The following is a 15,637-nucleotide window of genomic DNA, read 5'->3' as shown; positions in this document are numbered from 1 at the left end:
GGGAGGTGGGTGAGGGGCCGCAGCAGTTCAGGTTGGATGAGTGGAGCCGGAGCACCAACACCATGTGGGGAAGGAGAACATAAAGGGGAATACAGGGAAGAGAAACGGGTTCCTGAACCAGCAGGGAGATGGCAGGGGCAGCTTCTCTGCAACACTCCAAACACTCCCTTGCACAGAGAGGGTAAGGGAGGGAGCTGCAGGGTGGGCAGGCCCACGCGGACCACGGAGAGGCCGGACAACAGGGGGCAGAGAGCCAGAGGTCAAAGGGCCCAGGGGAGACGACAGTGTAGGGACGGGGCAACAGGAAGAAAGGACACCCCTTCTCCTTGGAGCATCTCTTTGCCATTACTCTGAAATATGACAGGCACACGGAGACATGCAAAACTGCCATCGTCTGTTTTAAAATTCTAAACTACTAAAACTATGTATACACCGTGTGAATGTACTTAATGCCACAGAACTGGGCACTTACAAATGGTTAAGATGGGAGAATTCCTTTATGTATATTTTTACCACAGTTTGAAAACACTATATATACACTGCATATATATACATGTAAATACTCACAGGAATGCATATTTATTTACTTATTTAAAATGGGAGGCTCTGGTTGCAAATGCTCGCAATCCCATTAAAGGATAACTCTCACAATCCAACCAACAACTGGCATACGCTCAAGTTGGAATTAAGAAATATAAAAAAATTCCTAAGAGCCAACAAACCAAAATAAAGAAGAAGAAGAAGAAAATCCGAGAGGCCCTGCCTCAAAAAGACCAGCGCAGAGAAGGCCCCCAAACATCCAGGCAGCGAGCGCATGGAGTTCGGAGACAGGGACCCTGGCTGGGCCCTGGGCTGGGGCTGGGGCTGGGGCTGCCTGATCTGTTTTGATCTCCCTGCATCCAGTCCCCCGCTGTGATCAAGAGAATGGCTCCACACAAAGAACAGGAAAGACCTTTTAATAAAAATAAACACTAGCCTCTCTCGCTGTCAAGGTTACACCTCGAAATGTTTGCAAGGTTAGAGGAAGGATACAGAGCCAACTTTCAACCTTAACTCCTAACTGAACAAACACTATTCAGACCCATTTGCAAGCTGATTTTCAGTGTCAACACATCCTTTGCAAGAGCAACTGACTTTTTATTCTGTCACTAGTGGCTGTCAATTGTAACAGAGAAAGAATGCAAAACTTTTTTTCCTGCCTTGATTCGGTGGTGTCTTTCTTCCTTGCTGCACTAGAAGCCTTGGCTTCTGACGGCTGGGGTTAGCCCACTTGGACAGAAACCAGTCCCAGAGTCTGCCAAGGGCAGCTGAGTTGCAGGAGAATTCCCGTAGGTCAGTCCTGGAAGCCCTCCCTCTCTCTGAAGTGACCTCGACAGGAGGAAGAACTACACACTGATTGCCAGCTTCCTGTGCTCTAGCACTTTCCTGGGAGACATTTCCCAGCCACAGGGTGGGGGGGTGTTTCTGTGAGACACGACAGCCCAGGAGAAAGCTGAGGCTCCAAGAGATGAGTCGACTTGCCCAGACTGACACCAGCAGCAGGACAGCAAACCTCGGCAGGATTTGAACTCACTTCTGCATGACTCTGAAGCTGTGCCACCCAGGGACTGGGCGGGCGATACTTGAGGCATGAAAGAGGAAGGTTAGCTGGTCAAGTGCAAACGTGGATTAGTTTTTCTGCCTGCTATCCTATTTTCCCATGTGCTTGCAGATACAGAGATATTTTATTTGTCAACTATAAAGATACAATTGTGAAAACTGATAATAGAAAAAAGTTATAGAGAAGATGATTTTGGGGGGAACCCACAGCAGCTTCTCAAAGGGGACTGTGGTTGTCCCAATAAGGTGGCTACAATGTTGTGGTCGGCAGGGAGACGGACTCGAGCAGAGCAGGGCAATGGGCCAGGTGCAGACGGCCACCAGGGCAGAAAGGCTAGCAACCGGCAAAGGGCAAAGCTGGGAAAACGAGGACCTCGCCTGCCTTAGCACACCTCCGGTCATATCGTTTAGTCCTCTCCTGTCTCTGCGTTTGGACCCTCCCCTGGCCTCTCCTCCCCTGAAACATCGCGAGGCCGAAGGTTTCAGACCCCTGCGGAGGAACAGGAGGCCAGCCTCATGCGACTCCCATACAAGCCGTAGCACGACCGCTCCCTTAAGCACCGGGCCCCCAGGACAGTAAAGTTCTGACCTCTACCAAATGGCCTTAGGGACAGAGCCTCGAGTCTGCCGACCACAGTGACAAAGTTCTGGACAGACTAGAGATGACAGAAGAGGCTGACATCAGGACCAGAAGTGATGACTAGTGACCCCCCTGCCCTGGTGCTGACCCATCAGTGGAGACCACGCCCTCGAGAGGGTTCGCCTGGAAAGCTGATAAATATCCCATTAAGATCCTCCCCTGAAGCCCTGGCTGGCGTAGCTCAGTGGATTGAGCGCAGGCTGCGAACCAAAGTGTCGCAGGTTCGATTCCCAGTCAGGGTACATGCCTGGGTTGCAGGCCATGGCCCCCAGCAACTGCACATTGATGTTTCTCTCTCTCTCTCTTTCTCCCTCCCTTCCCTCTCTAAAAATAAATAACTAAAAAATCTAAAAAAAATAAAAAAAGATCCTCTCCTGAGACCTCCTCTAAAATTCCCCTCTTAGAAAACAGATAAAACCTCTCAAGATAAAGAAAGCCAGCGTTCTCTCCTTGGAGCGCACCTGTGCCCCTCCTTCCCTTGGGTGTGTACCCTTGCTTTCTCCTAAACTCTAAGGGTCCCGTGAGACTTGCGATCAGGGGGGCCGTGGGCAGAGGCAGCTCATGCCAGGCTAAACCCCCGAGTCCGTGCCCGAGGCCCCTTTCCTCTGACTTTTCGGGGAGCCGACAGCAGCCCCTGCCTCGGCTCACTTCTGTCGCTGTGACTTTCATTCTCGGTGAGTCCCCACAGCCCAGCGTGGCTCACTTCTTTGCTGTAACGTTTCCAGGGAGCCGCAGCAGAGCGTGGCCCAGGCTCTCTCCTGTTGCTTCTTCCATCCTAAACCCTCCCTTTGCTTCACTATCCCCAGCCTTAATAAACGTACTTTCAAAACCACCCAGTCCTGTGAAATCTTTCCTGCACAGAGTCAAGAACCCACACACTACAGGACTGGCCCTGAGGCAGACCGGCTCTGGGCCCTGGGCCCTTTCTGGTGACAACACGGTAGAGAGAATACGGTGCCCTGCATTTCAAACGGAAATATATGAAAACCCACACGATACGTTTCCCGTGAGCAATCAGGCCTTTGCACCTTTGTCCGTATTTTCTGAGTTGTCCTGAATTAATCAACAGCGGTCTGTAGTACCCTAACCAAAAGTTGCCTGCCCTTGAATGAGGAGACACTCTGGGGAAAAATGTACAGAATTGCTCTCTAGAGGAGCAGCTGCTCACCTCGATTTTCTGTAAGTTTCAGCAGAGACCCCCCACCCCACCCCCACGTCAGCAGCGTAGCCTGATTCTCGCTCTGACCGTGGGCCCCCTGCCGTCGTCCGCCCCTGGGGTCGGCGTCTCTGGGGTCAGGTATTTCTGTTTCTCTCTAACCGTGCCTCATCCCAAGGAAGTTTTAAGCCAATTTCTACTCCCCACGCAAAAGAAATCCTGCCCTGAGCTCCTGTGCTATTTCAACCTCCTCCAAGTGATCTCAGGTGTCTTCCTTCTGTCACACAAGCCTGGGGCGGGGGTAGAGCAGGAAATAAGATGCCCTAGAGCCTGCCTTGAGTACTTTCTTAGTGGAATAGAGTCGGAGGAGGTCACAAGAGAGACACACACACACAAGCCCAGTCTGCACTGGGAAGCGGAGGCAGCAGGTGATTCATCCGAGAGTATTTTATCTCCTCTCTCTTCTTGCAGAGCAGTCCCACACCTACCAAGCTGCTGAGCACCAAAGGGTTAGTCATGGGGGGAGATAGAGAGGGAACCGACAGGGTTTCAGGAAAACTGTTACTTAGTCTGTAACGGTTCACTAGCACTGAACATGCAAGAAATCAGGGGGGGGAAAGTACGAGCTTTGTTGTTGGCCACGCCAACAAATTCGGGTTTGCACATGGCTACAGACGAGAGCGTCCACGGGCTCAGTCATCCGCACTGTCTTGCCAGCGTGAGGAACGTGGGCCAGAGCGGTGATAACTCTTTCCGCAGACTGCCACAGAGCGAGAGGCCGGGAGGCTGATTATCCGAGACACAAGTGTGGGCTCACATCTAATTTCTGGCAGAGGCCAACGGAGCAGGAGGTAAGAATCTTGGCCTTGGGGCCACGTATCAAGTATTGGACTCCAGGCCACACCATGACACATTTTCGCCTTCCCGCAGGAGAGCAGACATTCGAACGGAATTATCTCCACGAAGAATGGGAATTTAGGGAAAAAAAAATCCACGGAAGGGAAAAGGGTTCATCTTAGGGTTAGCACGCATGTCCGAGACGGCACAACTCAGAAGCATTTCTTCCGCTCCCTGACCTTTCCACCTGCGATGGTTTCTTTGAAAAGAAGCACACGATGAAATCACTCATTTCACAAAGTGCCTTTGCCCCGCACAGTGGGGAGCTCCTGAGAGTAACTTCCCGACGTGGTTTGTGTGAGAGGGCTGCGGGCTGTGCCAGGCGCTGAGACGCCCCGCAAGGCCTGCCCGGGCGGCGGGGTGCGGGAGGAATGCAAGATCTCCCGGACTGCCGTCATCGGACCGGCGACCACGCACCCGCCCTGCCCGCTGCGGGGCTGCCTCTACCTTTGCTCATCCTCTCCGGGGTCAGAGAACTCAGCCCACAGCTTCTGATCAGAACACTGTTGTTCATGCTGAACCCGGGTCCCCTCCCCGTTTGCCCACCGCCCGCTCTGTGACCCAGAGCGTCCCAGTCTCTCGCTCGTAAAACGGCTTTACAACACGACAGACCTGCTCTCGGCGGCCCACCCCAACCCCTCCCTGGAGCCCTTCCTTTCACAAACATTTACGGAGTGTGTACGACCTCTCTCATGTGCGTGGGCTCCGTGTCCATCCCTGCCACGCTTCCCCTTCAGGTGGGTCGCTCAGCTGCTGGCCCTGTAGGTGGCAGCTCCCCCACCCCAGGCCCACTTTTGAACCCAGGACTGAATTCTGCAGAACAGAGCAGACGAAGGCCTCCACCGTTCTAAATACTCTTCCCGCTCCGCCTCTTTCTGGGTATGGGGCCCTGGGCAGGTTACCTCCTCCGTTTGTGCTTGAGTTTCCTTATCTGTAAAATACATACTGGGGGCAGGGGGTGGATATCAGCACTTCCTACCCAACAGGAATGTTAGGACCGACGAAGTTCATGGACAAAGTGCCCGCCGTTATGCCCGGCACTCACAAAGCCTTCCTTAGTGGGGGCCGTCACTCTCAGGTCAGCGTCACGCTCCGTGCTGAGGCAACGCTAGACCTGCAGGTGCTGCTGCTACGCCCTCTCTTCACTCGGGCTTCTGGGCTCTGCCATCTGGACGGGAAAGAGGAGTGAGGCTCCTGTCTGTGAATCTGAGAGACAGACCAACAGAATCTGCGAGGGGTGGAGGATGGAGGAGCAGCAGGCGGCCTGAGGCTGAGCTCTCTGGCAATCGTGGGCTGCCTTTGGGGACAGATCTGGTAGCCAGAGCTACAGCCACGCAAGTCAGGACAGATGTTTGGGTGGGTCCTGGGATCAACAGAGGACAAAGTGAGGTCCTGGGAAGTCCAGGTGTTAGTAGTGAAGGCTCATTACCCAGATAGGTTTAAAAATATACTAGACGATCCAGCAACTCCACTTCTGGGTACAGAGTGAAAGAACTGAAAGCAAGTCTTGAAGAAGTACTTTCATACACATGCTCAGCAGCCTAACTTACAATAGCCAGGGGTAGACAGAACCGAAGCACCCAGCCACAGAGGAATGGCCAAACAGAATGGGGTCTATGCACAGAATGGACTATTACTCAGCTCTCAAAAGGAAGGAAATTCTGACATATGCAATAACACAGATGAATCCCGACATTGTTAAGTGACTTTTATAGACTGAGTATTTACATCCCCCCAAATTCACATGCTGAAGTGTAATCCCCAAGGTGATGGTATTAGAAGATGGCGGCCTTTGGGGACCATAAGGTCACGGGGGTGGAGCCCTCATGAAGGGAATGAGTGCTCCTAAAAAGAGACCCTACGGAGCTCCCTCACCCGCTCCACCCTGTGAGGATGCAGTGAGAAGGCCCTCACCAGACAATGAATCTGCCAGCACCTTGATCTTGGACTTCCCAGCTTCCGAAACTGTGGGGAATCAATTCCTGTTGCTTGTAGGCCACCCAGCCCACGGTATTCTTTTACAGCAGCTCAAAGGAACGGAGACACTGAATAGGCCGGCCACGGAAAGACAGACACTGTGTAGCTTCCCTTGCCCGAAGTACTCAGAGTGCTCAAACTCATGGGGACAGAAAGTAAGATCGAGGCTCTCAGCGGTAGAGTGGAGGGGAGGGGCGGGGAGCTACTGTTCAATGTGAAAAATTATTGCCATTGAAACTGTGTACCTAAAAATGCTGAAGGTGGTAAATTTCATGTTATGTGTACTTGATCATAATTAAACAAAATGTAAAAATATACTAGACATAGTATATGTCTAGTATATGTCAAAAAAACCACCACGAGGGAAAAGAGCTACAGCAGAAATGGACGAAGGAAACACGACCCACGATCTCACAAGCCTTGTGAAGCTGCTCACAAGTCTTGTTCCTCTGCGGACCCTGGAAGCACTGCTGCTGCACCCTATTCGCTGCCTGCGATCTGGAAGCCAAGTACCTTCAAGAGCACAGGCTTTGGAGCAAGGAGCTGGGGTCGGCCTTGGCCACGTGGCCTTGTCGGACGGCGGAAGCTCTTTCACCTTCACTTTCTCCTTTGCTTGTTGGGGGTGGGGGGGGGGTTTGGTTGGCTTGTTGTGAGGACCAAGGGGGATGAGCCAGGCCACGTTCTCAGCACTGGCCGGGTACCAGTGAAACTGCCAGAAACGTTAGCCACCGTTAGCACGGTTGTGGGATCTTACCTGGACGTCATACAGGAACCGGAAACGACTCCTTTTACTCGCAGCTTCTCTCACAGCCCACGCCAGGTCCACCGACCCCTTTCCACCAACCGACCAGTGATAGCAGGGGACCGCATCAAAGGCGCCAGCCCTCTTTGCGAGCTCACACACTAAGTCAATCTCAGCCCGGGTGTCGGTCCTAGTGATGAAAATGTTTGTGGTTTTGCATCTGTATCCATTTAAGCAATGTTTTGAAAAGAGGGGCTAACCATTTCTACAGAACTTTGTTCCCTGACACTGAATATATTTTAAACATCAAAAGTGGTTACATCGTGTTTAAATAAATCAGACTTAAAGAATAGCATGGGGGAAAAAAATCCCCTGCAACATGACTCAAATATTTCAAGTTGTTAAGGGTTTTATTGAGAAAATTCCATAACACATCCCTTTGATCATCCACAGTCTTCCAGACAGAAATGCTGGGTGGAATGGAAAAAAAAAAAAAAAAAAAGGGCCAAAGAAGTGTAAGTCACGATATAGCTCTCGTTTCCCTGGTGACATCTGAGAACACTGCTCTGAAATGAAACCAATCAAACCAAACCAAACAAACAGAAAGAGCCGAGTATCTCTGTATACTTTTCGACGAGGCAGAGAAAGACCAAACATCTCAAGACGGAAATCTAGTTCGCAGGGTGGCCCTGCACAATGACCACATTTAAAGGAGGAGGAGGAGGAGGCCTGACTTACTTGAAGACATTCAGGGCCACGACGACGGGAACCCCGAAGAGCTGAGCGATCTGAATCTGCTTCTGGAGGTTGCAGCAGCCGTCGGCCACCAGCTGGATGTTCTGTAAGAGAGCCAGAACCCCGTGTACCCCCTCCCGCCACACCTGCCTGACTGAACCGGCAGGGCTCCCGGGGCAGGTCTGGCTTCTGTCTCTGCTCCCCTGATGGTCCTACAAGCTATCCAAGAAGACCCCAGATCCCCTTTTTCTTCTAAGAGAGGTGGCTAAAGAGGGAGGTAGCTCATTTCAAAATAACTTCTAAGATTATTCTGAGTCCAATGACATCTTTGGGTCTAGAGCCAGGCAGCGATTTCTGCAGCTGACCAGTGGCTCGGATACAAGCAATGCGCCCACGCCCTGCAGGCTGGTGGACCAGAAGGCACAAGGTGGGGGGGGCGGGGGGAAGGTGAGAAGAGCTGTCCAGCGAGTCCCTGCTCAAACCCCTGGCGCCACCTGTAGGAGCTGAGAGGTACTGTTGCCAGTAAACCACAGGCTATTTACGGCAGAGTCAAGTAACTCAAGCCAAGTCAAAAAGCCAATGGTATGTCCCTCCAAGAGTCAGTTTCTTCCACACGTGAAGAATATATGGGTATAAGCTTTATATTTCTTTCTGTGCTGGAGACTGAGAACTGGAGGTAGGGAGGAGTAGATAAAGACCACATCTGTCATTTCTTAAGGTTGAAGAGTTCACGGAATGCACCATGTCCCTGCCTCAGATTATTAGAAAAGCACTTCTCCCCACTTCAGCCCTTTACATAAAGCCGCCACCCTTACCTCCTCTGTGTATTCTCTCTTAAGAGGGACACCAGCAGTGACCTGGGAGAAGAGACAAAATGAAAATCAATCTCATTAAAATGCTTACTCCAATTGATCGAGATCTGAAAGAAAAACAAATCCTAGTCATTTTGGGGGAAGGAACCTTGAAAAGCACATTTTGTACTGTTAAGCCAGTAACTGGCAGCCCTGGCTAAACATGAGGTCTTGTGGGAAGCTCTTGAAAAGGACCAGTGCATGGCCCCCCCACCACCCGGCCACTAAAGCAGGACTCCTGGGAGTGGGGCCCCGGAGCAGTGACGTTTAAACTGCTCCCGACCCCCCGCCGCCCCGCACCCTGGCAAATCTAATTTGAGCCAAAATGAAGAACTTTCACACTGTTGCCCATGACCCTAGCATAAAACGGAATTGATAATATGATCGATACCTGATTGACACAGAGTGTGCCATCAATTCTAAATACATCCTCAACCATTTTAAAGCAATGCCATTACTGTTTGGGGGCAGTGGCGGGGGGCGGGGGGGGGGGTTGGCTGGCCAAAAAAGTAAAGTTGAGGGAAGGCAAGTGTCTCACCCAAGGTTATAACAGAGCAAAGGAGTGCAGAAAGAGGGCCCGGACGGAACAGGGTTCTGAACCAGTTAGTACTTTTCCCCAGTCCCACCTGGTGTTTGCCGGCGACCTGCTACTGGCGTTGGTGAAACGCGAGCGCACGTTTCGATTTACGGAGGCCACGGCGACCGTTCTCAGTGGAAGAGGCCTCGAGGATGTTAGAAGTGCTTTGGAAAGAAGTTACCTCTGTGACAGATTGTTTCTGGATAGTGTGTGAAAACAAAGTATTTTCAGATGGCTTTTCCCGGCAGCAGTGTTGACAGAAACACTGAGTGAACCTTTCCGTTGGAACAACTGAAAACGCTAGTCGGAAAGAAGAACGTCAAGTGCCGCTGAGCCTGCACATGCGAGGTTCTGCAGAACCAGACCGGGCAATGGCAGGGAGAAGGGGGTGTATGCAAACACCAACTGGAGGATCCGCAGAACCAGGAGGTGGCTCTTAAAAAGACGAGCAAAGTCCACAACACGCTGGTAAGGCTTGTTAAAATGAAGAATGAAAAAATATTATAACCACACATGCTACAGACAGAATGAATAGAATAGGATGACAAACTTTATGTCAATACATTTACAACCATAGAAAATTTCACAGAGGTGTAACTTTTATTAAAGCTCATTTAAGAAACAGAAAATCTGCCCTGGCTGGTGTAGCTCAGTGGATTGAACATAGGCTGCAAACCGAAGGGTCACCAGTTCAATTCCCAGTCAGGGCACATGCCTGGGCGGCGGGCCAGGTCCCCAGTAAGGGGTGCGTGAAAGGCAACCTCCCATAGATATTTCTCTCCTTCTCTTTCTCCTTCTCTTCCCCTCTCTCTAAAAATGAATAAATAAAATCTAAAAAAAGGAACAGAAAATCTATATAGTTCTATATTCATTAACAAAATTAAATTTTTAGTTAAAAATCTACCCCTCACCAAATAAGTAATAGACTCAGAGGGTATTAAAGATGAATTCTTCCCACCTTTGAATAAATAGATTATGTTAATGTTACAAAATCCCTTACAGAGTATATAAAGAGAAGAAATCCTTTTCAATTTATTTCATGTGGTTAACATCTCACTCATAAATATAGATGTAAAGATCCTACTTAAAACACCAGGAAACCAATTAAATAAAACTCAGTCATTCATAAGAAAGATAATATATCTCCAAGTTAGATTTATTCAAAGGGATGTAAGGTTTATTTAATATTTCAAATATTAAATAATATAATTTGCATCACTAATAAATCAAAGAGAAAAACTACATCATCTCAATAGATGAAGAAAATTCCTCAACACCTATTTAGTGTAAAAACTTGGCAAATGAGGAATAAAAGGCAATTTCTTTAACCTAATAAAGAAGCTATGCTAAAAATCTATAGAAAACACCATACTTAGTGATGAACTATTAAAAGCACTTTCTTTCATTTCAGGAATAAGAAAAGGCTGTTCCTCTATTCCCCTCCTATTTAATATTGCATTGCATCTAGGAAGACCTGGGTATTGAGAAGAAAAAAAGTACCAAGACTGGAAAGAAACAAAACTGTCATTTTTTCAGATATGATTGCCCATATAGAACTCTCCAGAGTATCTATAGCTAAAGTAGTACAATTAATAAGAGCATTTTTTAAGTCACGGGGATGTCACGTACAGCATGGCGACTATGATTAATAAAACCGTGTTGCATGCTTGAAAGCTGCTGAGAGACTAAATCTTAAAACACCTCATCATAAGAGAAAAAAGAACAAGATGTTTGTAATTGTGTATGGTGACAAATGTTCACTAGACCACTGTGGTGGTCCTTTTGCAATATATACAAATATCAAATCATTACGTTGTACACCGGAAACTAGTATAATGTTAGATATCACTCATACATCAATTTTAAAAAAGGAATTTAGAGAGGTTATTGTATATAAAGGCAATATATAAGAATCCAGAAGTTAAAAAAAAATAGGATTCAGAAGTAACCTGCTACACTGTTTAAAACACCAAGTGCACAAGAGCAAATCTGTAAAAGTCCTTTGCGCAATGAACTGCAAATATTTATTAAGATATATTTAAAAAGATGTAAATCAAGCCCTGGCTGGCATAGCTCAGTGGATTGAGCTCGGGCTGGGAACCAAAGTGTCCCAGGTTTGATTCTCAGCCAGGGTACATGCCTGGGTTGCAGGCCACAGCCCCCAGCAACCGCAAATTGATGTTCCTCTCTCTCTCTATCTCCCTCCCTTCCCTCTCTAAAAATAAATATAAATAAATAAAATCTTTTATAAAAAAAGATGTAAATCATTGAAGAGATATCCCATGTTCTTAGAAAGTGGTCCAATGTTCCCAAATTGATCTGATGATTTGATGCCATTTCAATAAAAATCCTAACAGATTCTTCAAGGAACTTTCTGAGCTAATTCTACAGTATGTATGGAAGGGAAAGGGCCACGATAGGCCAGGCATGCATGGAGACAGGGACCGCCCTGGGGGCTCGGCCTGCAGGCTGCTGGTGCAGCCCGGATGTAACTAGATGCAACTATACGTAACTAGACCAGAGCAAGCGAAGGGGGTCCCAGAGAAAGACCTACGCACATATGGAGAATTGCTCTATGACAAAGTCGGCTTGCAGATCAGAAAGGGGGCGCTATTTCAGGAAACAGGGCCAGGCCAACGGGTTATTAACACAGAAAAAATGAAATGAGATCTACTCATTGCGCCATACACCAAAAATTGGTAGTAGTGGGTATGCTGGTTAATTTCATCTGTCAACTTGAGGCACAAGGTGCCCAGACATTTGGCCCAATGTTATTGTGGGTATTTCTGGCAGCGCGTTTTTTGGAGTGAGAATAACATTTAAATCGGCGCACTCTAAGGAAAGCAGACTGTCCCTGCACAGTGGCGGGCCACATCGAATCAGCTGAAATGTCCGACTAGAGCACAGAGCCTGAGCAAGAGAGAATTTTCCAGCAGAAGGCCTTCAGCCCGGGACTGGGGCTGGAATATAGGCTCTCCTGCGTCTCCGGCCTGTTGGCCCACTCTACAGAGTTTGGCCTTGCCAGCCTGCAGAACTGCTTGAGCCAATTCCTTACAATAAATCTCTTTGTATGGAGATACACATCCTGCTGGTTCTGAAGTGTCCTCCTTCATGCAGTGAGTGGGCTTAGGGAACGAATCATAAAACGAAACCATCACAGAATGTCAGCTTCCTTACACTGCACCGAGAAGGCTCAGCACTTTGGAAGACAGGATATGAATGTGGAATGACTGGGGCTAAAATGGGCAAGTTCAAGGGTCAGAGGATCTTCCACTGCACAGTTATGGAAAACAACCAAGCTGAATAAACATAAGAGACAGCCATGGTTATTTGTGTAATGATATCAAAAGGAAGTAGAAATTATAATGGATCAAAGGCATTACCACAGGGCTGCTTCAAGTAAGAAGACACGACTCTGAGAGGGATAATGGAGAATATAGGATTAAGAAGATCAAAGCTCTCTTATTACTCAATTATTGAAAACATTTCCTGGACGCAGGCTATGGCGGGCACTAGGGATACAGAAATTAATAAGACATAGTCCTTCATCTCAAGGAATTCGAAGTGGCGCAGGGGGACACACAGACAGACATTCATAAAACCGTGACCCAGAAGGTGCTGCGGAAGCCCAGGGGAGCGATGCTCAGGCTTCGCCCGGCTTCCCGATCCTCCCCTTCCATTATCCTCCACCTCTGCCTGCGACTGGGGCCTGTTCCGATCATCGCTGGCGTGAAACCAGGACTTTAAGTGGAATGGAAGATGAGGGCGAGAAGAAAATGCAACCGCTGTATACAATGAGCACATACATCAAGATGAACCGAAACAGGGTTATAAATCACGTAGAGAATTTTTACAGGAAAGAGGCGAGAGTGTGGAAAGGCCTTGGACTGGAAGCCAAGAGACCTTGGTTTTTACATCTGATCAGTCCCCTCAAGAGATGTGTGGTCCTACGGAGGGCACTGAACCCCTCACTGACCTCACTGGCTTTATCTTTATGGAGACTGAGGTGGACTAGACCATCTCCACACCCTTTCTGGTAGGAAGGTCCTTTGATTTTATCATTTTCGGGATACAAAATATGGAGGGAAATTTCAAGGACGTCTTCTATCAGCAGAAAAAGGTTTTTGAAAATGGAAGTTGGTATGCAGACTCAAAGTCTAAAGTCAAGGAGTGACTGTAGCTACAAGTGGTGTTTTACGCAAAATCAGAATTCCCTAGGATTCACCCGCCACCACCTCATGGTCATGTATGTTACATCAGGCTTCCACTTGAAATAACGATGAAGCGTTAGGCTGCAACGGAGTGGGTAAGAGTGGACTTAGGGTTCGGAAAATGTAAGTATGCAGCTCTGCATGGCGGGCAGAGCAGGAGGCTGGGACCCAAGTTCCAGGCTTCCCATCTGGCTCTCTGCGGGCCAGGTGCCCACATTCCCCAAACCCATCCAACCTCAACTTTCTCAACTGTAAAATGCTCGAAAATAATGTCTGCTTCTCCTGGGACAAAGAATTGCTAGGGTGAGTAAACGATGCACAGCATTTTTGTCTTGCTGTGTAATAATCATTGATTATATGACTTTTGTGTACACAATATACCTGAGAAGTCAGATTTGGCAGTTTATGTAACAGATCGGCAGTGTAAATGATAAAGCTACTCTAAATCATTTTATTTCAAAAATGATTAACCATGTAACATTTCATATTCTCCCTTTGAAAATACAGGGGTACCTAAAAATTTAAAAATTAAAAAAAGAAGAACACTACACCTTTCCTGGAGGAAATGAAAGCCCTTTCAGATGTGTGTGAATTCTGCATATAATAAGACAGGTCAACATCAAAGTCTTCAAAGATGTTAAAACAAAATTTCTGTTTTTCAAGCAAAGCTCTTGGAAATAATCCAGTGTTATAAAGACAGTTTATAAGGTGAAATCATAATAAACAGAAACAGACGTAACTGGCAAACCAAAAAAACTGCATAAACACTGAATGACCTCGCCCGTGAGAGCGACCGGTCCGATCCGGGCGTGCTGCACTCAGGACCTGGAGCCTGCGCCCTCCCGTCGCCGTGGGGCTCTGAGACGGTGACACGAGCTTCCGAGAGGCGTCTCAGGACTAAGAAGTGGTTACGTCATGCTTCTTTCCAAAGTATCGCTTAGCAGTAATGTTGTGGGTGTGTAACTATGTCCTGGAACTCTCTAAGCTCTGAGTGCCCTTTTCATGGTGGTTTGTGAAAAAGGAGACCTTTTAGAAAACTGGAATTATTAAGCAGGTGTGAATGTCTCCATTGCTACGTTCTGCTTTATCCTAACTGAGAATGGGTTTCCCCGGGCAGGGAGCGCAGGACTTACACTGGGCCCGCCCCCGTGCATCTTCAGGGCGCGCACGGTGGCCACCAGCACGACGACGTTGGGCACCAGGCCGGACGCCCGGCACTTGATGTTGAAGAACTTCTCCATGCCGATGTCGGCGCCAAAGCCAGCTTCCGTCACTGTGGGGGACCAAGTTGGAAACGTGTTACTCTCTTCCAAAAAGAACAGTATTACGCTGTGGCCCCATGGGTACGGTTCAGATTCAAACAACGGCTGAAATCCCCCGCCACCTCCAGGTTACTGCCCGGCACCGTATCTCATTCCTAGGCAAAGGGTTTAGAAAATGTTCTACTTCTTTACATTCCCTAAAAAGACGGTGCTCTGATCCACACTGCTGTGCCTCTGGGATGCTTTGCCAAGGCCTAGATTTTTCCTTCTCAGTATAGTAACTCCGAGCAAAGCTTTTCTTAACACAGATGGGAGTTTCAACTTTTAAATTAGGTTCCAAAGTGTATCAAAGGATGCTGCTAGCATAAGTACCACAGAAGGTCGCCTCTCACCCTTTACAGTGTACACAGAAGCCATCATAGTTTGGCACCCCCTGGTCACTTCTGTTGACTGATGACATTTAAGTTAGTTGAGTGGCCACAGGAGGCTGATCGTCAGGCTTGCTATAACATAGCACGTTCACCCCATAACCACAGCAGACACCAGAGGGCTTCGGAACGAGTGTCCCCAGAACGTGCCCCCCTGGCACGAGGATTATTTTGAGCTGAAGACGACTGAGTCCCAGAGGGTCCAGGAAGAGCTTTTTACCTCCCTCTTAACTACTGAGAAGAATTTAGATAAAGGGCCTTGTCCAGGAAGAGCATCCTCACTAGAGAAATCTATGAAGATTATGAACTAGGCGCAGTGGTGGGTGGGGGCGCCACAGGGCCTGGAGACCAAAGTCCCCCTGCATGGGCCAGCAAACGCTTGTGTTTCCACGTGAATTTTTCCCCTTCGAAGTCCCACACTTCTACCCATTCTCTTTCATTCAGAAGGGCACATAAACCCCAGTTACCTGACTGCCTGCGAGCCCCATATTCTTATGGTGCACCTGTCCATACGAAATTATACTTGACTTTCTCCTGTTAATCTATCTCAACTTAATGCATA

The 15,637-nt window shown here is 48.3% G+C and overlaps 1 protein-coding gene across 1 annotated transcript in view; it reads right to left on the bottom strand.

Moving 5' to 3' along the window:
- The window catches only part of MTHFD1L (methylenetetrahydrofolate dehydrogenase (NADP+ dependent) 1 like), a 167,097-nt gene that overhangs the window by 53,834 nt on the left and 97,626 nt on the right, over positions 1–15,637 (bottom strand). The window contains exons 21-24 of the mRNA XM_045844075.1: positions 14,519–14,658; positions 8,562–8,603; positions 7,750–7,850; positions 7,024–7,201 (exon numbers count right to left, since the gene is read on the bottom strand). Of these exons, the coding sequence (XP_045700031.1) occupies positions 7,024–7,201; positions 7,750–7,850; positions 8,562–8,603; positions 14,519–14,658 (461 nt within the window). The remainder of the gene's footprint in view (positions 1–7,023; positions 7,202–7,749; positions 7,851–8,561; positions 8,604–14,518; positions 14,659–15,637) is intronic.

This window comes from Phyllostomus hastatus, unplaced genomic scaffold (assembly GCF_019186645.2).
Source record: "Phyllostomus hastatus isolate PE091 unplaced genomic scaffold, TTU_PhHast_1.1 phas_contig_40, whole genome shotgun sequence".
In the NCBI taxonomy this organism is placed as follows: domain Eukaryota; kingdom Metazoa; phylum Chordata; class Mammalia; order Chiroptera; family Phyllostomidae; genus Phyllostomus; species Phyllostomus hastatus.
This window is presented reverse-complemented; position numbering and strand designations above follow the sequence as displayed.